Source organism: Ornithorhynchus anatinus, chromosome 10, assembly GCF_004115215.2.
Source record: "Ornithorhynchus anatinus isolate Pmale09 chromosome 10, mOrnAna1.pri.v4, whole genome shotgun sequence".
In the NCBI taxonomy this organism is placed as follows: domain Eukaryota; kingdom Metazoa; phylum Chordata; class Mammalia; order Monotremata; family Ornithorhynchidae; genus Ornithorhynchus; species Ornithorhynchus anatinus.
In genome coordinates, this window is record NC_041737.1 from 38,913,473 (window position 1) to 38,936,439 (window position 22,967).

At 47.9% G+C, this 22,967-nt stretch overlaps 1 protein-coding gene and 1 non-coding gene across 2 annotated transcripts in view; one reads left to right on the forward strand and one right to left on the reverse strand.

Annotated features, from left to right (window-relative positions):
* Positions 1–22,967, forward strand: part of TES (testin LIM domain protein) — a 43,858-nt gene that overhangs the window by 12,811 nt on the left and 8,080 nt on the right. The window contains exons 2-4 of the mRNA XM_029074044.2: positions 9,280–9,365; positions 18,788–19,040; positions 20,976–21,338. Coding sequence (XP_028929877.1) covers positions 9,280–9,365; positions 18,788–19,040; positions 20,976–21,338 — 702 coding nt within the window. The remainder of the gene's footprint in view (positions 1–9,279; positions 9,366–18,787; positions 19,041–20,975; positions 21,339–22,967) is intronic.
* LOC114814810 lies at positions 5,292–5,428 on the reverse strand. The gene has a single exon (XR_003762607.1). It is a non-coding gene; the product is annotated as a small nucleolar RNA SNORA7 (small nucleolar RNA).

Here is a 22,967-nt window from a genome sequence, read left to right on the forward strand (position 1 = left end):
CCCCTCCGATCTGGCTTCCGTCCCCTCCACTCTACCGAGACTGCTCTCTCTAAGGTCACCCGTGACCTCCTTCTTGCCAAATCCAATGGCTCCTACTCCATTCTGATCCTCCTCGACCTCTCTGCTGCCTTTGACACTGTCGACCATCCCCTCCTCCTCCGTACCTTATCTAACCTTGGCTTCACGGACTCCGTCGTCTCCCGGTTCTCCTCTTACCTCTCTGGCCGGTCATTCTCGGTCTCCTTTGCTGGCGCCTCCTCCCCCTCCCATCCTTTAACTGTTGGAGTTCCTCAAGGGTCAGTTCTTGGCCCTCTTCTGTTCTCCATTTACACTCACTCCCTTGGTGAACTCATTCGTTCTCACAGCTTTGACTACCATCTCTACGCAGATGACACGCAGATCTACATCTCCGCCCCTGTCCTCTCCCCCTCCCTTCGGGCTCGTATCTCCTCCTGCCTCCAGGACGTCTCCACATGGATGTCGGCCCGCCACCTAAAACTCAACATGAGCAAGACTGAGCTCCTCATCTTCCCTCCCAAACCCGGTCCTCTCCCAGACTTCCCTATCACCGTGGATGGCACGACCATCCTTCCCGTCCCTCGGGCCCGCAATCTCGGTGTCATCTTTGACTCGTCTCTCTCGTTCGCCCCACACATCCTATCCGTTACCGAGACCTGCCGGTTTCACCTCTACAATATCGCCAAGATCCGCCCTTTCCTCTCCACCCAAACGGCTACCTTACTGTTACGGGCTCTCGTTATATCCCGGCTAGACAACTGTGTCAGCCTTCTCTCTGATCTCCCTTCCTCCTCTCTCACCCCGCTCCAGTCTATTCTTCACTCCGCTGCCCGGCTCATCTTCCTGCAGAAACGATCTGGGCATGTCACTCCCCTTCTTAAACACCTCCAGTGGTTGCCTATCAACCTCCGCTCCAAACAAAAACTCCTCACTCTAGGCTTCGAGGCTCTCTATCACCTTGCCCCTTCCTACCTCTCCTCCCTTCTCTCTTTCTACCGCCCACCCCGCACCCTCCGCTCCTCCGCCGCCCACCTTCTCACCGTCCCTCGGTCTCGCCTATCCCGCCATCGACCCCCGAGCCAGGTCCTCCCGCGGTCCTGGAACGCCCTCCCTCCTCACCTCCGCCAAACTGATTCTCTTCCCCTCTTCAAAACCCTACTTAAACCTCACCGCCTCCAAGAGGCCTTCCCAGACTGAGCTCCCCTTCTCCCTCTACTCCCTCTACCGCCCCCCCTTCACCTCTCCACAGCTTAACCCTCTTTTCCCCCCATCTCCCTCTGCTCCTCCCCCTCCCCTTCCCATCCCCTCAGCACTGTACTCGTCTGCTCAACTGTATATATTTTCTTTACCCTATTTATTTTGTTAATGAATTGTACATCGCCTTGATTCTATTTAGTTGCCATTGTTTTTACGAGATGTTCTTCCCCATGACTCTATTTATTGCCATTGTTCTTGTCTGTCTGTCTCCCCCGATTAGACTGTAAGCCCGTCAAACGGCAGGGACTGTCTCTATCTGTTGCTGACTTGTTCATTCCAAGCACTTAGTACAGTGCTCTGCACATAGTAAGCGCTCAATAAATACTATTGAATGTGAATAATGAAGAAACAATTTTTACCTCTCACTCTGGCTTTCTCCATCTTCAATGGGGGGAGGGAAATGGCAGCTAATTTACTTCTTTGTCACCGTTCCCCGGGGCTCCTGACTGAACGGACCTTAAAGCTTCCACTCCGAGGGCTCTTTGGGGATGTCATAAATTTTGACCTCTAGGCCCGAAGACAGCACTGGACTGGTCCCGAAACCGAAACACTTTCTGGGATTCGCAAAGCAGCTGGGGTGGGTTCCAGCATCTGCTTTTCTAAGTGAAATCAAAGTGAAATTGGTTCCTTGGGATGGGTTCCAAATGACGGGGATCTACAGACTGGTTGACGCCCGATTAGCCAGTCATTCCAGCGGGGATTTCCAGTTCTTCAGGAACCCAGTTGTCAAACCTGACAAACAGTTACTGACCACCACCCCTTCAAAGCTTTATTGTAGGCACATCTCCTCCAAGAGGCCTTCCCTGACTAAGCCCTCCTTTCCTCTATCTCCCACTCACTTCTGCATCACCCTGACTCGTTCTCTTTATCCTCCCTCTTAGCCCCCCAACACCTATGTCCATATCTGCAATTTATTTATTTATATGGTCTGTCTCCCCCTCTAGACACTAAGCTAGTTGTGGGCAGGGAATGCATCTGCTTATTGCTGTACTCTCCCAAGTGGTTAGTACAGTGTTCTACACACAGTAAGCACTCAAAAAAGATGATTGGATGAATGAATGAAGATCTGAGGGAGAGCCGCCACTGAAGGATTCCCCAGGCAGTGGTGTTGAATGGGCAGGGGTCTTGGAATGAGGTCGGGAGGTTTATTGACTGTCTGGAGAGTTTCATGTGTCAGGGAGTTGCCAACTTCTCAGATGGCGTCAGCAAATCCCTCACACTGGTTGCCCTGGGTCGTGCTCAGCCAGTCAATCATATTGAGCGCTTACTGTGTGCATGGTACTGTACTAAGCACTTGGGAGAGTACAGCATAACAGAGTTGGTAGACATGTTCCCCCAAGGAGCTTACAGGCAAGAGAAGTGACCGATCTGGGGTCTTTGGGTCCTGAAGGGGTGAATCTCCACTCCCTGCCTGCTAGGTACACTCTGCAAAAGTCATTCATTCATTCAATAGTATTTATTGAGCGCTTACTATGTGCAGAGCACTGTACTAAGCGCTTGGAATGAACAAGTCAGCAACAGATAGAGACAGTCCCTGCCGTTTGACGGGCTTATGGTCTAAGTGGGGGAGACGGACAGACAAGAACAATGGCGATAAATAGAGTCAAGGGGAAGAACATCTCGTAAAAACAATGGCGACTAAATAGAATCAAGGCGATGTACATTTCATTAACAAAATAAATAGGGTAATGAAAATATATACAGTTGAGCAGACGAGTACAGTGCTGAGGGGATGGGAAGGGAGAGGGGGAGGAGCAGAGGGAAATGGGGGGAAAAGAGGGTTAAGCTGCGGAGAGGTGAAGGGGGTGGTGGTAGAGGGAGTAGAGGGAGAAGAGGAGCTCAGTCTGGGAAGGCCTCTTGGAGGAGGTGAGTTTTAAGTAGAGTTTTGAAGAGGGGAAGAGAATCAGTTCCCGACCTGCACACCGGGAATCTACTTCCAGCACAGAGGGTCCCGGGTCTAAATCAATCAATTGTATTTATCGAGTATTTACTGTGTGCAGAACACGGTACTAAGCGCTTGGGAGAGTACAATATAACAGAGTTGGTTAACAAGTTCCTTGCCCACAACGACAGTCTAGAGGGGGGCAGAGACATTAGTATAAGTAAATTTCAGATAACTACATAAATGCTGTGAAGCTGAGGAAGGGTGAATAAAGGGTGCAGGACCAAGTGCAGGGGTGACGCAGAAGGGAGTGGGAGAAGAGGACATGAGGGCTTACTGGGGGAAGGCCTTTTGGAGGAGACAGTGCTTTTAATCAGGCTTCAAGGCCTGATGGGAGGCACCTCACCCCCCCGGTGCAGTGTGCTTATGTCAGGATCTTTAGCTGAGAAAATGGGGCTTTTTCACATCTAGCTTTCCTATAAGACATAGGAGTTCTCCTTCTGTGATGCATGTGCGCGCATATGTGCACACACACGCACTCCCACCCCCGCCCCCAGCCTTCTTCCTTAGAGACACACACACACACCCAACTTCGAGCCCTTCTCCTGAGAGAGACTTTCAGTTTCCAGTTGTTCTCCTCTAGACAGACACACACACATAGTCTGCACATACACACACTCTCTCAGCATCCACCCTTCCTCCTCACACACACACTCACACTCACACTCACACACTGACACTTTCTCTTTCCCCCTTCTCCTCCCCCTCCCAAACTTTGGCTTACCCCAAGGTCAGTGGGGAGGTGAAAGAAATCTAAGAGGCCTTCCCTAACTAAGCCCTCATTTCCTCTTCTCTTCTGCATTGCCCTTGCAATTGGATTTGTATCATTTATTCACCCCTACTACAGCCCCATAGCACTTATTATACAGAGATATAATTTATTTATTTTAATGTCTGTCGCTCCCTCTAGACTATCAGCTCATCTTGGGCAGGGAATGTGTTTACCAGCTATACTCTCCCAGGCTCTTAATACAGTGCTCTGCACACAGTAAGCGCTCAGTAAATATGGTTGCTTTATTGATAGACTTTGAGCCCCACATAGGACAGGGACTATGTCCAACCTGATCATCTTGTATTTACCCCAGTGCTTGGCTTGTAGTAAATGCTTCACAAATATTATTATTATTATTATATTAGTATTATTAGGGTCCTCCAAAGGAGAGAGAGAACTTTATCTGTACATTTTTCAAGATGGTGCTACTGGCACGAGATGTTTATTACCCTATTTATTTTGCTAATGAGGTGTACATTCCCTTGATTCTCTTAATCGTGATTATGTTGTCTTGTTTTTGTCTGTCTCCCCCGATTAGACTGTGAGCCCGTCATTGGGCAGGGATTGTCTCTGTCGGTTGCCGAATTGTACATTCCAAGCGCTTAGTACAGTGCTCTGCACATAGTAAGTGCTCAATAAATACTATTGAATGAATGAATGTTATCAGTTAATTGAGTGCCTATTGAGTGCTGAACTAGGCATTTGGGAGAGAGCAATGGAACAGAAAATCTGGTCCTTGCCCTCAAGGAATTTTTAATGTACTAGCAAACGTGTGTGAGTGACTGAAGACTGATGTAGAATCAACACTTCTGTCTTTGCTGTACCATTGCAGTATCTAAATGTCCATTTTCTAGTTGCTCGATTGTATTGGAGTGCTTACTTTGTTCAGAGTACTGTCTTAGATGTTTGGAATCGGCCCATTAGCCTCCAGGTTTTCACAAAGTCTCTAAGCAACCCCTCCCACGGTTATCCGCCAGGCAAGTCGTTTTAGTGCTGTGGTCTCCCAGCAGTCGGCTGCCATGTTACACTGTCGAAGCAGGGCTTTACTGGGTCTTTGCATCATTGACCAAGTCCTCCCTTGTCTTATGCCGTCGAGTCGTTTCCGACCCGTGGCGACACTACGGACACCTCTTTCCCAGAACGCCCCGCTCCCCATCTGCAATCTTTCTGGTAGTGTATCCAGAGAGTTTTCTTGGTAAAAATACGGAAGTGGTTTACCATTGCCGCCTTCCATGCAGTAAACTCGGGTCTCCGCCCTCGACTCTCTCCCATGCCGCTGCTGCCCAACACGGGTGAATTTTGACTTGTAGCAGATTGCCTTCCACTGGCTAGCCAATACCCAAGCTAGGAATGGAATGGGTGTGCCTGTGCTTACTCTCCCTCCCACAGCCAAGACTGGTAGAGTACTGGGAACTCTCCAGGTGTGACCCTGAGAGGGGTAAGCCCTCCCTTACCTTAAACACCAGGGTTTCCTAGAAGCAGCCACAGCAGGATTCAGTTGAAAATTCTTCCAGAACCCAGAATGTCTACCTTGAAGATCCCTTCATTCCAGGATGATGAGGTCAGTTCTGGAAGCACTCATGGTTAACCACATCTGATCTTTTGCTGTAGGATAGTGTGCAGCAGAGAGAGATGAGCTCAGCCAGAGACTGCGTAATTTTTTCCATACTGTATTGTCTTTACATCAGCCTTGGGCATGTTTGCAATACCAGATGTTTCCTGGGATTGCCGTGCTTGTTCTTGGCTTTGTTGACATGCAATATTTTATCCACGTCCTCTGAAAGGTTGATTCTACTTCAGCGTGGCATAGTGGAAGAACCTGGGAGTCAGGAATCCTGGGTTCCTTCCAATCCCAGATTGATTACTTGCCTGCTATGTGACCTTGGACAAGTCACTTACCCTCTCTGGGCCTCCCTTTCTTGACATCTATCAAATGGGGATGTGAGGCATATTCTCCCTCCCCCTTAAACTGTGAGCCCCTTGCGGGGCAGGGTCTAATAATAATGTTGGTATTTCTTAAGCGCTTACTATGCGCAGAGCACTGTTCTAAGCATTGGGGTAGATACAGGATAATCAGGTTGTCCCACATGAGGCTCACAGTTTTAATCCCAATTTTACAGATGAGGTAACTGAGGCACAGAGAAGTTAAGTGACTTGCCCACAGTCACACAGCTGCCAAGTGGCAGAGCCGGGATTTGAACCCATGACCTCTGACTCCCAACCCCGTGCTCTTTCCTCTGAGCCACGGTCACATTGGCCTGTATTGGATCTACCCCAGTGCTTAGCACAGTTTGCACTGAATAAGTACTATAATTTTTTCATGATATATGTTAAGTGCTTGTTATATGTCTGACACTGTACTAAGGACTAGGGTAGATACAAGCTAATCAGGTTGGACACAGTCCCTGTCCCCTATGGGGCTCTCAATCTCAATCCCCATTTTACAGATATGGGAACTGAGACAAAGAAAAGTAAAGTGACTTGCCCAGGGTCACTCAGGCATATAAATCTTAGGGCTGGGATTAGAACACAGGTTCTCTCCCTCTAGACTGTGAGCAGGGAATGTGTTTGTCATACTGTACTCTCCCAAGTGCTTAGTATAGTGCTTTGCACACAGCGTGCGCTCAGTAAATATGATTGATTGAATGAATGAATGTAAAGGTCCTCTGACTTCCAGGCTTGGTTTGTTATTATTTCCCACTTGCCATCCATTTAGAAAAGAAATGAAATAGTGAGTCATTTTGAAAGGTTACATCTCTGGGTGCCTTACAAAGAAGTTGTAGTGGGTGTGAAAGTGTTGTGAAAGGGGATGCAGGCCAGAGAATACATCTCCGCTTGAGAAATGGCACTTCACTTTTTTTTTCTATAAATATATACCCTTGAGGATAACCATCTAAGGATGGGTCCAATTTCCCTTTGGGGTTGGAGATCCTGACTGAGCATGGAAGACGAATCTAGAGCTCCCTCTTGGGTTCATGAGATCCCAAGTGGCCGCCGGGAACAAAAATGGCTGGGGGAGAAGCACCCTGAGTCACTGTACCTCCTCTTTTGGAAATAATTTCCAGCTCTACCTAACCAACTCAGATATCATCTTCGTCTCTGAGAGGTTGCAGTGACTGAATCCAGACAGTAGAGATTCCTCCACAGCTCGGAGTAATCTTCCGGAGGAATTGGCTTTGTTTTGGACTTCATCGTGATCACCTTCTGACTATAATACTGGGTGCCTATTAATGGACAGGGCTCTGAACTGTATGCCTGGGGCACAGATGGAAAGGTATTATTTGATTCTTACCCCCAGGGACCTTACAATCTACCAGGGAAGACAAGCTGCAAAAACTCATTAGCAGAACACAGGAGTAGAAATAAATGCAAGTGGGTAGAGGTAATCAAAAGATAAGACAGCCATGAATGCTGAGATGACTGAGGGAGTGGTGTGACTGGAATTATGGGATTGATCTCTGTGTGAAAATTTCCACACCCATTCTGGAGTGTCTACCCCAGTTACGGCATTTCTTAAGCTCTTACTGTGTGCTGAGCACTGAGTTACATACAAAGTTATGAGATTGGATATAGTTCCTGTCCCAAATGGGGCTCACAGAGTATCCTGGCACCATTCTACAGCTGAGGAGAATGAGGCCCTGAGTGGTTAAGTGACTTGACTAAGGTCACATAGCAGACCAGGGCCACAGGCAGTGGCAGTCCCTCTTTGAAAAGCAAAGATGATGTCCCCATTGCCTTGAGCAGGACAGTTGTCTTTCCTGTTTCCCATGGCTTAGGTGGAAGGGCAGAACCTGGGCAGCCATTAGGCTGCCATTAGGATCTGGTGCCCCTGTCAGGGAGGTCTGGGGGTGGGAACCAGGAGTCCCTATCTGAAGGAAACGCCTTATCACTCTTTCTTTCCAGGCAGTGGCCAGGTCTCTTTTCAGGCGAGAACAGAGCCAAGTGAACTGCTGAAAGTTGGGGAACATTGATCCCCATTAAACTGTAAACTCTTCAAGGGCAGGGTTTGTACCCCCCAGGTCTTCTGTCTGTTCCCGAGGGGGTCTAGAGCGGTTTCCTGTGCCCAGGAGACTTGTGACCACGGAGGCACCAGCTACATTACACGAGCCTAGTCTTAAATTGCTGAAAGAGGCAGATTTAGCTTGAGGTATGGCCTCATTAACACGGCTTATGTTCCCTAGGCCTGGTTTTACCCGGAAACAGCCTTTAACCCCATTCTGACTAAAGTCCATAAAATCACCAAACAACCTGCTTTTATTACCACAATTCTTGTACCCAGTAGAGGGGGCGGAGAAGAAACCAGCCACGTGGCCCTAAAAGCTCTAACCACTAAAGGGGTGTGACAGCCCCTTGAGGGAGGGAGTTTTTGTCACGCTCCCCAGACTCTTCTCTTGGCCTCAGGCCGAACCCTTTTCATCTGGACACTGGTGAAGTTCCCCTTTGGAAAACGACAGTAGTCCATCTGCTCAGTTTTCCCCTCTGTGAAATGGAGCTGATTTATCTGGAAACAGTGGCTTTCTTCGATTTTTCTCACCTCCTCCCCTCCCGGATCCTTGTGAACATGGGTGAGATCTAGTGATCGTGCTCAAGCCTCCACCCCAGAAGCAGCTCAGCAGCCCGATCGAACCACCCAGCCCTGAGAAGGTAGAACGTTTCTCTTCCAGCCCTGTTGCAATCACAGCACTTTCTGCAGGCTTCTCAGAGAAGCAGCATGGTGTAGTGGATGGAGCCTGGGTCTGTGAGTCAGAAGGTCATGGGTTCTAATCCTGACTCTGCCACTTGTCTGCTGTGTGACCTTGGGCAACTTTCTTTGCTTCTCTGTGTCTCAGTTCCGTCATCTGCGAAATGGGAATTGAAATTGTGAGCTCCACCTGGGACAGGGACTGTGCCCCACCTGATTTGCTTGAATCATCCTAGTGCTTAGTACAGTACTTGGCACATAGTAAACACTTAGCAAATACCACAGATTATTATTTTCACTGGACAGTCCTGAGGACCAGTGGCTTCTGTTAGCCAGCTTCCAGAACAAACCCTGCGTGTGGGGGGCACCTTGCCTTAAAGGCTTCCTAAACCCCAGAAGCACATTAACAAAGTGGAATCATTGCTAATTTTATTCTCCTTCCCCCTTCCCCCTCCCATGTTGTCCACACCCTTCCCGACCCGCCATCTTCCCCAGATGTGATTTGTCTGTAAGCTCTGAGAGGAAATGACTGGGCAGGGGGATTGAAGTGATAATTCTGGAAATGTTTCTGTCCAGTAACAGTGTGGCACCTTGTTTTCTCCTCGGCAGATGGGGCTCGGGCACGAGCAGGGATTCGGTGCCCCCTGTTTGAAGTGCAAGGAGAAATGCGAAGGGTTTGAGCTGCATTTCTGGAGGTAAGCCAGAGTGAAACTCACAGTCTGACTGAAATCTCTTTTCCGTGACAACACCGTGGGTTAGATCCCTGACACGATCATCAAATCATCCTCTTCAGTGGTATCTACTGAACTGTCATTATGTGCAGAGCACTGCACTAAGTGATTGGGAGAGTACAGAACAGAGTTGGTGGACCTGTACCCTACCCACAAGGAGCCTACAAATCCATCAGTTCAATCGTATTTATTGAGCACTTACTGTATGCAAAGCACTGTACTAAACTCAAATCAGTTGTATTTACTGAGCACCTATTGTGTGCAGAGCAATGCAGTAAGCGCCTTGGAGAGCCCAGCAGAATTAGTAGACGGGATTCTTGGTCTCAAGGAGTTTACAGTGTAGTGAGAGAGGCAGCCCCTAGCAGGGTCACACCTGGAGAGTTTCCAGTACTCTGCCAGTCTCGACTACGGGAGGGAGAGTCAAGCAGAGGCCTCTCCATTCCATTCCTAGCTTGGGCAGTGGTTAGAGAGTGAAAGGCAATCTGCTGCAAGTCAAAATTCCCCTGTGCTGGGCAGCAGTGGCATGGGAGAGAGTCAAGGGCAGAGACTCAAGCTGACTGTGCAGGAGGCGGCAATGGTAAACCACTTCCGTATTTTTATCAAGAAAACTCTATGGATACACTACCAAAACAATTGCAGATGGAGGTGCAGCATTCTGGAAGAGATGTGTCCGTGGTGTCGCTGTGGGTCGGAGACGACTCGACAGCATAAGACAAGACAAGGGGGAGGCAGTCACTATAAAATTACAGATAAGAGGAAGCAAGAAAAAGGGATATAATAGGGTATGCAGGATGCCTACATTAATTCTGTAGGAGTTGAGTATTGAAATGCTGAGGGGGCAGTCAGGGGCATATAAACTGGGAAGAGTAGTGATTATTGGGGAAGACTTCCTGGAGGAGATGTCCCTTCAACAGGGCTTTGAAGATGGGGATCCTGTGGTCTGTCAGATTTGATGGGAAAGGGAGCTCCAGGCAAAGAGGAAGATTATGAACATAATGGTGGGTGATAGGAGAGGTGACAGAATGGATCAGTTAGTTTGAGAGGAGCAAAGAGTGTGAGTTGAGGTATACTGGGAAAAGGATGGATAAGTAGGAGAGGGCTGATTGAATCCCTTAAAGCTAGTCAGTGGTTAGGAGTTTCTGCCTGATGTGGAAAGGAATGACTAAAGGCTCATGTAATAATAATAATAATAATGGTATTTGCCAAGCACTGTTCTGAGCACTGGGGTAGATACAACTTAATCTGGTTGGACAGATTGGACACATGGGGTTTACATTCTTATTCCCATTTTACAGATGAGGTAATTGAGGCACAGAGAAGATAAGGTCACACAGCAGACATGTGGTAGAGCCAGGATTACAACCCGAGTCCTGACTCCCCGGCTCATGCTCTCTCCACCAAGGCACACTGCTTTTCACTATGCCATGCTGCTTCTCAATACCGATTTCTGGGGAGCTAGGTGGCAGTATAGCTGTCTAAAACCAAAAAAACCCTTTTTTTTTTTTTACTCCACCATTCCTATGTAACTGAGCTAATTGGTCCACGAAACCACATTTCCGTGACTTAATTCATCTTCTGTCATTTGAATGGCTGACAGAGTCTAAAATAGCAGGGCTGGTTAGTTTTATTTTGAGCCATCTACGGAGCCTATTTCTGCCTTCCCCTGGGACCACGTCTTTATTTTAGCACTCTGGGTTTCTTCCTCACTGGAAGGTTTCCCACGCTTGCTGGGGACCACATTTCCTTTGGCCCAAAACACATGCTGTTGAAAATCAACTCCGTTGGCCTTGGCTAATGGCAGGAGGTGGCGGGGGGTGTTTCAGGCCCCGAGTAAGGCAGGGATGGGCCTCTGAAACCTGAGCTACCCTGACCTGAGGTTCGGGGATGGGCGGCTGGTGCTCCACTACAGCTGACTGACTCACCTTAGGCTTTCCAAGCCCAAACTTGAGACTGGAAGTCCTGGATCTGGACTCCCTGAGGACACCCCCACACACACACAGAGACACCCCCCCCCACACGCACACAACAACTGCCCCAAGGATGAGCTCCCCAGCTCCCTCTTTCTCAGAATGCACCCCTGTGCCCTTTCCTCCCTCCCTCCTTCCCTCGCAGGAAACACTGCGGAGCTGTGGATTCACAGGGGAAAGTCCCTAAGGGACCTTATTTCCCCCCCCAAATTGATATCTATCTCTCTATCTCTCTCTCTGGTTTGAGAGCCTCATGTGGCTCGCCAGGATGAGGTGGGGAGCAAAACTGAGGCACCTATCCTTAGAGAAGCAGCGTGGCTCAGTGGAAAGAGCACGGGCTTTGGAGTCAGAGGTCATGAGTTCGAATCCCAGCTCTGCCACTTGTCAGCTGTGTGACTGTGGGCAAGTCACTTCACTTCTCTGTGCCTCAGTTACCTCATCTGGAAAATGGGGATTGACTGTGAGCCCCACGTGGGACATCCTGATTCCCCTGTGTCTACCCCAGCGCTTAGAACAGTGCTCGGCATATAGTAAGCGCTTAACAAATACCAAAATTATTACTTCTGAAAAAGGGCTGAACACGACTCCTGGGCTACCTCAGGATGAGCCTCTTAGGCCCTCTGCCCAGCCAGCTCTGCTCAAGGCTCAGAATTCTGCTCAGAATGCATTATTGTCATTATCATTATTAATTATCAATTAATAATAATGATATCTGTTAAGCACTTACTATGTGCCAGGCACTATTACTAAGCCCTGAGGTGGATATAAGCAAATCAAATTGGATACAGTCCCTGTCCCATGTGTGGTTCAGTCTCAATCCCCATTTTACAGATGAAATAATTGAGGCCCAGTGAAGTGACTTGCCCAAGGTCACCCAGCAGACAATAATAATAATAATTCTTGTATTTAAGCAGTTACTGTGTGCCAACAACTGTAACTAAATACTGGGTTGGATAAAAAGCTAACTGGGTTGGATACGGTCCCTGTCCCTCGTGGGGCTCACAGTCTGTCTCCGTTTTACAGATGAGGGAACTGAGACAAAGAGGAGTGAAGTGACATACCCCAGGTCCCACAGTCAAGTGGCAGAGCTGAGATTAGAACCCAAGCCAAGGGTCAATTATATTTATTGAGCACTTACTGTGTGCAGAGCACTGTACTGAGTGCTTGGGAGAATAATGCATTACAGTATAGCAGACACATTCCTCGGCCACAGGAACAAGCAGTCGTACAGGCGGTTCCTGGATTTATGACCCAATTGGTTCCTGACAACTAGGAAGTCCAATCCGTAGAAGGTGTTACTGATGGGGAATTGGTTCTTGAACAAAGATCGGATACTTTAATTTGATCTAAACAATCCAAATTTGTGTAATCATTCGATCAGTTGAGTAGCACAGTTACATTACTGAATTGAATCAGAGGTTCAACGCTAAAGCGGCCGAGTTTTACTCCGATGTGTCGATCTTCCCTGCTGACTCCACCAGACAGTCACGTGATCCTGCTTCGTCAGCCCTCCCCTCCCCCCTCATTTCCTTTTTTTAAATTCTCCATTTCCTCTTGACCCCACCCTACCCTCACCCCACCAAAACCAGTGTCATAGAGGAAGCTGATGTGGTAGCCAAAACCATCGTGTTGAAAGCTGAAACTAGGTGTAACTTGACACATCCCAAACCACTATTAAACCACCAGGACTTCACCTCCATGACAAAGTGAAGCAGTATGACTTAAGTGGTGAGAGCATGGGCCTGGGATTTAGAAGGCCCTGTGTTCTAATCCTGCCTTCGCTACTTGTCTGCTGTGACATCTTAGGCAAGTCGCCTCACTTCATTTCCTTCATCTGTAAAATGGGAATTGACACTGTGAGTCCCATGTGGGACAGAGACCTTATCCAACCATATTTGCTTGTATCCACCCTAGAACTTAATACTAGATGGCCCTCTGCCATCTTTCGTCACTCCACACGTGCTCAGTAAAGCTGAGTTCTAAGTTCTGCCTAGGTCCAGTTCCACCCCCGGCCAATGAAGCTCTCCTCCAAACTTCTTGCCCCTGGAGCGAAGCAGTGTGGACCCCTCATTTTGAAAATGCCGTCTCTGCTGAATCCGACTGGTTTCAGTTTGATCTTCTTTCCAGAACCTCCCCACCTCCTCCAGATGTCTGAATGCCGATGAGGAGACGTAGTGTAAGCTTGGTGGCCCGGTTCAGTAGCAGTGTGAGAGGATCCTGTCCTTATTTGCATATATTTGTTTCAGCAGAGCAGAGCTAAATTACCTGCCCCACATAGGGCTCACAGTCTTCATCCCCATTTTACAGATGAGGTAACTGAGGCACAGAGAAATGAAGTGACTTGCCCAAGGTCACATAGCTGACAAGCGGCAGAGCTCACGACCTATGACTCCCAAACCCGTTCTCTTTCCACTGGAGCCATGCTGCGTATTACTGTCAGTAGTATTATTATTATTATACTAAGTGCTTACTGTGTGCCAAGCACTGTAGTGAGTGCTAGGATAGATACTATATAATCAGGTTGGACACAATCCCTCTCACATAGGGCTCACAGTCTAAGCAGGAGAGTGTAGGATTTCATCCCCATTTGACAGATGAGGAAACTGAGGCACAGATAAATTATGTGACCCGCCCAAGGTCACATAAGCAATGGCAGAACCTGGATTAGAATCCAGATCCTGGGACTCTCGGGCACATGTTCTTTCTACTAGGCCATGCTGACCCTCAATAATAACTCATTATTATTAATAAGCAGGAAACATGTCTACCAACTCTGTTGTATTCTCCCAAGCTAAGTAGTGTTCTGCACACCGTAAGCACTCAGTAAATACCACTGATTATCATTATTATTATTATTGTAATCCTCCCCCATATCCCACCCAGCTCACACCTCAAGAATTCTTCTCTTTGTTTCCTTTCCCTATCTCATGTCCCTGGGTCCACTCTATCCTTTGATCTTCTTTTTTTTGTTTCGCTTAGATTTTTTTTTCTCATTTCCTCTTTCAGCTGCTCTTCTTCCCTCTCTCCTCTGATCTCTTCTCTCTGCATGTCTCCATCCTGCCCCTTGGAGCACTCCACACCGTTCCTCTCCCCTGAGGGCCGGCGACTAGCTAAGAAGAAACGGGAAGAGCCATGGTCCTGGGAACTCAGCGGGTGGAAGGTATGTGCCAGCTCCTTGCCCAGCTGATGGGGTGCTCCACTTGGCAATAGGGGCGGGCCAAGGGCTCCCCTAGGCAGACCTGGAAGCCCAACACTGAGAGGATTCATCAGGCCCCAAGGAGGACCTTGTGTGTTGGGGATGGAGATGCTGCTTAGCTGTGTTGTAGTTTCTCCTCCCTAACACCTGGTTAGATGGTGAGGGCATGCTGCGTATCAGTTGTACCAGTCATGCCACCATGCAGCTACACACTCTGGTAACAAGTCTGAGTTGGTAAGTGGTTTTCCATGTCTAGGGAGGGAGAAGATGTCTGGCTTTCTGCCTCTGAAGCAGATCGTTGCCTTAATGGCTGGGCTTCCCTGATGCCTGGGGAATGTCATGGGCACAGCTGAGCCTCTTGGACACCTTGGGCAAGGCATGTAACTTCTCTGGGCTTCAGTGACCTCACCTATAAAATGGGAATTAAAAATATGCACCCTGTGGGACAGGGACTGTGTCCACCCTGATTAACTTGTATCTACCCCAGTGCTTAAAACAGTGCTTGGCACGTAGTAAGTGCTTAACAGTACCATGATTATAAATTGTAGAGTATTTTAGTATTTAAGTGCTTATTAGGGGACAAGCATTGAGCTGCGTGCCGGGGTAGACACAGTTCATTCAGATTAAATAGAGTCCATGCCCCATATAATGGGGAAGGAGAACAGGTATCGAATCCCCTTTTACAGATAAGAGAACTGAGGCATGGGAACGTTGAGTGATTTGGCTAAGATCACACAGCAGGTATGTGGAGGAGCTGGGATTAGAGTCCATGTCTCCTGACCTGTGGTCCTCTACTCTCTTCACTACACCATGCTGCTTCTCCAGGTAATTGGAACAAACCCCACAGAGAGCACACCCCCTCTATTTCTCTCTCCCCCCGCCCCCTAGGTCCACCCTGACCTTTAAAACAGAAGGATGTGTCTTATCAGAGCTGATGGGACTATTTTCTAAATCTCCAAACTTATACCCGAAGATTAGCTTCAGTCATCCACATTTTATATTCACTCATCTATCACATATGGAAATGATCGTTGTGGGCAGAGAATGTGCCTGTTATATTGTACTCCCCCAAGCATTTAGTACAGTGCTCTACACACAATAAGTTTTCAATAAATCCAATTGACTGGATCGATTTGTACATGAAGATGTGCCATTCACTAGATCATGTTGGTGAGTCAGGGTTGAAATCTTATCCTGTTTTTGAACAACCCTAGGTGATCCATAAACTCCAGCTACCATATTGCAAGCAAGATTTATTCTTTACCCCTGGGTGCATAACAGCTTTTCTAAGACTTCGCTTTCTGGGGACTGTCGTCTTAGATGGACTCCAGCAACGAAAAGGCACTGAGCCTTCTCCAAAGGATGTGAAATTGACTAGCGACTGCAGACACATTGCTTGTCTTCCAGCACCAAGTGGCAGTGTAACATTAAAGAATCCAGTCAACTGTCTGTATTCAGCTTAGTAGCTGAGCCCCGAGTTTGTATGCCAAAATCAATCAATTTTTTGTATTTTATTAACACTTCCTGCGTGCAAAGCCCTGTCCTAAGTGCAGGGGAGAGTACAGTATAACAGACACATTCCCTGCCTACTTATTTACGTACATTCTAGATGGCTTCTGCATCTCTTTCTCCTGTCTTTTATGACTGCCCTCTTTTCAGAATGACTTGTTTTAGATTTTATAGTTGAGTTGCTGGTTTTATCATCTCTGTTGTACTGTCCCAAGCTTGTAATGTAGCGCTCCGCACACAGTAAACGCTTAATAAATACCACTGATGGATTGAGGGCTCTGTTCATAATCAAATCAGTCTCTAAGGTTTGGTCTCCTTCTCTCTGTCGGTCTCTCCCCCTTCTCTCTATCTCCCAATATGCCATGACCATCTAACTGTGTCACGCTTGCTGTAGTGGGTAAGGCCAGGTGCCCAGGGACAGAGTAGCTGGCCAGACCAAACAGGAAGGCCATGTTGATCAGCTGAATCCAGCCCTGAACCAACCTCCCCCCAAGGCATCCTTGTCCTTCGTGTTGGGCATATATCACTGTCTCTATTATTTTTGCCACCTCCTTTTTCTACATAATTGCTCTGTCCTTGTGTGTCTGGTGCTCATCCCCTGCCCTTGTTCTCCAGTGTGTCTACCCCAGTGTTTATTGCAGGGCTTGGCACCTAGTAAGTGCTCAACAAATATCACAGTAATCATTATGATTATTGTCATCATCATGGTGAGCCCCAGGCCCTCAAGGGACCATATCATATTTTCACCTGGAAATTTTTGCCTAGGTTTTAGAGTAGTGCTCTGCATCCAGTAAACCCTTATTATAGACAATCCTGCTAAGATGGTGCAGCCATTGTGCAGAAAGGACTCAAAACTTAGCCCTCGTGCTTGCTACTCACTGGTTCCTCTGGAGGCCTCCAGGCCTTGGAAATGATCCCTCCACATAATGTTGGCAATCGCTTACTATGTGCCAAACACTTTTCTGAGCACTGGGGTAGATACAAGGTAATGATCTTGTCCTACGTGGTATTTAGTCTTAATCCCCATTTTACAAATGAGGTAACTGAGGCGAAGTGAAGTGACTTGCCCAAGGTCACACAGCAGACAAGTGGCGGAGCCAGGATTAGAATCCAAGTCCTCTGACTCCCAAGACCATGCTCTTGGCACTAGGCCACACTGCTTCCAGATTTTCTGGGAAGGTTATTGGGGCATGGGGTGGCCCTTCTCTCCCGTCTCCTTTCTTCCTCTTTCCTCCCCAACCCCAGCACTCCCATATGCCTTCGTAGCTGTTCTCTGCTGTCCATTATTTTTTAATCATCTTCCGTGTGGGGTTGACCTTCGTTTTTATTTTTAATGGTATTTGTTAAGCACCCATTATGTGCCAGAGTAAATAGAAGAAAATCAGGTTGGACACAGTCTCTGTCACAGGCCTGGGAGGCAGAGATCCTGGGTTCTAATTCCAGCTCTATCACTTGTCTGCAGTTGTGACCTCGGCCAAATCGCTTTGCATCTCCGTGCCTCAGTTCCCTTATCGACAAAGTGGGGATTCAATACCTGTTCTCCCTCCTTCTTAGTTGGGGAGCCCTATGTGAGGTCTGATTATTCACCCTGGAACTTTGTATACTACTTGACACCTAGTAAGCACTTAACAAGTACAAAAGTTGTTGTTATTAGGTCACGTGCTGCAGCTGTTTAAATTTTTCCAGGGCTGGAGAAGGGTTTGCTGAGAGATGAATGCCCTGGGCTGAGGCAGCTTCTCTCCTGCACGGTGGGCCCTGGTGGTCAGGAGTCAGAGCAAAAGCTCCTTGAGGGCTGCTATCATGCCTACTTACTCTGTTGCATGCTCCCAAACACTCAATACAGTGCTCTACAGTGATCGATTGATCGAGGTGAGTGGGGAATGATAGCTGGTGTTTTTAATAATAATTATGATACTCGTTAAGCGCTTACTATGTGCTAAGCACTGTTCTAAGCGTTGGGGTAGTTACAAGTTAATCGAGTTGGACACAATCCCTGTCTCACATAGGGTGCATGCTCTTAATCCCCATATTACAGATGAGGTAACTGAGGCCCAGAGAAGTTGTGACTTGCCCAAAGTCTCACACAGCAGACATGTGGCAGAGCTGGGATTAGAATCCAGGTCCTTATGACTCTCAGGCCCATGCTCCATCCACTAAACCGTACTGCTTTTCAGAAGCAGCTGATGATCTTCTCCTGAACTCCCTCTCCCATCTGCTTTGTCTATGCACATAGGTCCATAACCTTTTGGGTTCTTGGTATTCACCCCACCCTCAGCCCTAAGATCAATCAATCAGTGGTATTTATTGAACACTTACGGTATGCAGACCAATGTATTAAGTGCTTACCAGAAAACAGTATAACGGAATTGGTACGCTTATTGTATTTGTTAAGCGCTTACTATGAGTCGGTCACCGTATTAAGGCTCTGGACGCAGTCCATGTCCCACATTGGGCTCACAACTAACTAGAAGGGAGTCGGATTGAATTCCCAATTTACAGATGAGGTAACTGAAACACAGAGAAGTTAAGTGACTTGCCCAAGGTTACATACACACACCAGACAGAGATTAGAACCCCGCTCCTTCTGACTCTCGGGCCGGTGCTTTGTCCCCTAGGCCAAACCCGCAAGGAGCTTACAGGGCCGTAGATGTCAGCCCTAACCGGTGGATTCCCCTCATAGATTTTCTTCCCTCTTGTCTCCTGCTGCTGCTCAGGAAAATTTGTCGGAACTGCAAGTGTGGTCAGGAGGAGCACGATGTCCAGACCAGCAGCGAGGAAGACCACAAGGTGGGGAGGCTATTCGAGGACACCAAGTACACCACCCTGATCGCCAAGCTGAAGACGGACGGGATCCCCATGTACAAGCGTAACGTCATGATCCTCACCAGCCCTGTGGCGGCCAAGAAGGACGTCTCCATCAACACCGTGACCTACGAGTGGGCCCCTCCTGTGCAGAATCAAACCCTGGTGAGGAACAGGGGGCCCGGGGGCGCCTCTCTGGGCTAACACTCTGGGAAGACCGGGAAATCTGTGCCTTCTCTATCCGGAGTCCTGGCTACCCTCACCTTCTCCCCTAGAGCAAACATTATAACAATTGTGATTGGGGATTTGGTAAGCGCTTACTGTGTGTTGAGCACTGTACTAAGAGCTGAAATAGAGGATAATCAGGTCAGACACAGTCCCTGACCAATATGGGGCTCAAGGGCCACATAGGAGGTTAAAAGGTATTGAATCCCCCATTTTGCACATGAGGAAACTGAAGCCTGGAAAAGTTAAATGACTTGCCCAAGGTCACTGAGCAGACAAGTGGTGAAGCTGGGGTTAGATCCCAGGGCCTCTGTTTCCCAGGTCCATGCTCTCTCCACTAGGCTACCCTGCTTCCCGGGAGGCTTCTTTGGGCAAATCATTGCATTCATTCAATCGTATTTGAGGGCTTACTGTGTGCAGAGCACTGTACTAAGCCCTTGGAAAGTACAACTTAGCATTCAACGTCTCTGTGCTGCAATTTCTTCATTTGTAAAATGGAAATTCAATCCTTGTTCTCCCTCCTTCTCAGACTGTGAGTCCTGTGTCAGGCAGGTACTGTACCCAGCATGACTACAGTGCTTGGCAGTTGCTTAGCAAATACCGTCATATAGCTGAGCTGCCCTGGGATGGTTCTGAAAAGCAGCATCACTGAATAATGGGGTAATTCAAATTATCGATCGCGTCATTGGTCCATTCACCCTGCTGCTAATGCTAACTGGGTACCTCCATCCTTCATTCATTCAGGGTATTTTCCAACCTGTTTGAACTGGTGTCACTGTCTTAATCCTGGGTCTTTATTCCCCCAGAATTCACTTCTTAATGCTCATCAGAAGAGTGGGAAAAAGCAAGATTTTAAGCTCAGAGCGGTGTTTTCCTCACTGGGCTTAACCAGAATATGAAATACTAGGGCACTACTAGTGGGGTCAACAATTTTTCGTTGCTTCCATTAAACTGGGAGAGATTTCAGTTAGGAGGAAGAACTTCCTGATGAGGTAATACAACTCAGGACCTGGCTCCCTAGGGTGATGTGGTGGCCTCATCCTTCATCATTAGTATTTATTGAGCTCTAACTGGGTGCAGAGAACTGTGCTACGTTCCTGGGACAGAATACACAGCAGGGAATTAAACATGGTCCCTGTCCCTTGGGTGGCATATAGTGTAAGCCTGGGGTGTTGTGGAGGCCTCATCCCTCAGTAGTAGCATCGATAGAATACATTAAGCTCTAACTAGGTGCAGAGCACTGAGTTAAGTGCTGAAAGAGTAAAAGGAGGGAATTAAACATGGTCCATGTCCTTCGGGAGACTTAAACTGTTAGAGTGGGTGTCCATGTCCTCGGGAGCTCACAGTCCAAGAGTGGGCGGGGAGGAATCTTTGCGATATTAATGTACTTGTCAATCAGTGGAACTTACTGTGTTAGTCTGGGTGTCAAGCACTGCACTAAGCACTTGGGAGAGTACAGTAAAAAAAAAAAAAAAAGCCCAGTCTCTACCATCCGGGAGCTGCTTATCTACTGTGCAAGATAAGCGTATCTGGATTATATGACTTCTGTGGAATTGGGAAGAGGAACACAGAAACACCTGGGAATAGAGCATGAGCTTGAAGAAATGAATAAAGTAGCAGAGCTGAATACATACAAAGGCTCTAAAAGAGAGGCTGTGAGGGTTTAATTCGGTCGCATTTATTGAGCAGTTACTGTGTGCAGAGTACTGTACTAAGCACTTTGATGGATAAGAGTGTGGCTAACAGAAGGAAAGCACAAATTTGGGGATTTCCCACCTCCCACCCCCGCCCCCCTACAGCCCGGGACACCAACACGTTTGGGCTCTCTGGCCTTCGGGAAGCCTGACCCAGTGTCCCTTTGTTGCCACTGTGCAGGCCCGGCAGTACATGCAGATGCTCCCGAAGGACAAGCAGCCCGTGGCCGGCTCGGAAGGGGCACAGTACCGGAAGAAACAGCTGGCCAAGCAGCTCCCCGCCCATGACCAGGACCCGGCCAGATGCCATGAGCTGACGCCCGGTGAGGTGAAGCAGATGGAGCAGTTCGTGAAGAAATACAAGAAGGAGGCTCTGGGCGTGGGCGACGTGAAACTTCCCAGGGAGGTGGACGCAGGTGGCGCAGGAGACCAGAGCAAAGCGGATGGTGCGGACCCGGGTGCGGATCAGGGCACGGACCGGGGCACTGCTGCGGCTGTCGGGGCACTGGAGAATAAATCTGCAGCCCCTAAAGCAGCCCAATATGTAAGTAATGAGAATAATGGTACTTGTTAAGTGGTCTAAGCACTGGTCTAAGCACTGAAGTAGATAAAAGTTAATCAGGTTGGACCCAGTCCTTATCCCACATGGGACTCACAGATGAGGTAACTGAGACCCAGAGCCATTAAGTGACTTGCCTGAAGTGACACTACACATATATGGTGGAGACAGAATTAGAACCCAGCTCCTTCTGACTCCCAGGCCCGTGTTCTTGGAGTCACTAGGTCATACTACTTCTCACCTGACCCCCAAATAAGCAGAAATGAGCTTCCACTGAACCAGAAGAGATTTGAGTTAGGCAGAAGAAAGAATTTCCTGGCAGGGTGATATAACACTTAGTGGGTTCTCTAGGGATGTTGAGGAGTCCTCACCCCGGATGTCTTTAAGGAAAGAGCAGAGACCGAGAGCTCTGGTTGAGTTAAGGATTCATCTCCCTGAAGGCAGGGCCGGTCCAGAGGATCTGTGACAGTCTCTCCCAGCTCCGGTATTCTCAGATGACCCGTCTTGTTCTAGAAGTAAAAGGGAAGTACTGCCCTCCCCACCTTATCACCCTGTAATTCTGTGGAGCCTGATAAATCTCTGGAGCCCTTTCACTGCCACTTGGTCGAGTGGGCTTAGTTCTGCTATAGGGGAATCAGCTTCCAGAAAATACTGCAAGGTTGCATGCCAGACACCTAGCTGTTTTTACCTCACATGGTTATGGAGTCCCCAAAATCTATAATGGTTGAAAAAAGTTTATGGTGTATGGTCCAAGGCTTCAATTTTTTTTTTGTTTTCAAAACACTCCTACCTGATTCCTGAAACGATCTTGGCATTTGCAGTGTTCTTTATTCCCCCAGAATTTACTTAATGCTCAACAGAAGGTTGGGGAAAAAGGATTTTTAACTTGGAGAAGCATTCCTCACTTGGCTCAACCAGAATGTGAAATACCAGGGCATTATTCATGGGATCAACAATTTTTCATTGCTTCTATTAAACTGGGAGAGATTTCAATTAGGAGGACGATCTTCCTGACTAGGTGATACAACTCTGTAACTGGCTCCCAAGGGTGATGTGGTGGCCTCATCCCTCAGTGGTAGCATCAATAGTATTTATTGGGTGCAGAGCACTGTGCTACATTCTGGGACAGAATACAAAGCAGGGAATTAAACATGGTCCCTGTCCCTCGGGTGGCATACAGTGTATTTCATTCATTCATTCAGTCATATTTATTAAGTGCTTACTGTGTGCAGAGCATTGTACTAAGTGCTTGGGAAAGTACAATAAAACATTAAACAGTGACATTCCCTGCCCACAATGAGCTCACTATCTAGGAGTGGAGGTACAGACATCAATACAAATAAATAAAATTAGAGATATAATACATAAGTGCTGTGAGTGTGGGGAGTGGGGGGAAGGGCAAAGGGAGCAAGTCAGGGCGATGCAGAAAGGTGTGGGAGATGAGGAAAAGTGAGGCTTAGTCTGGAAAGGCCTCTTGGAGGAGATGTGCCTTAAATAAGACTTGGAAACAGGAGAGAGTGTTGTCCTGCTTCCTTTTTGCACCTCGTGCAAAGTTACAGTTGTAGAATTTTGTCATTTGTTTTTTGGGTTTCTACACTTGGCCCAAGTTTGATA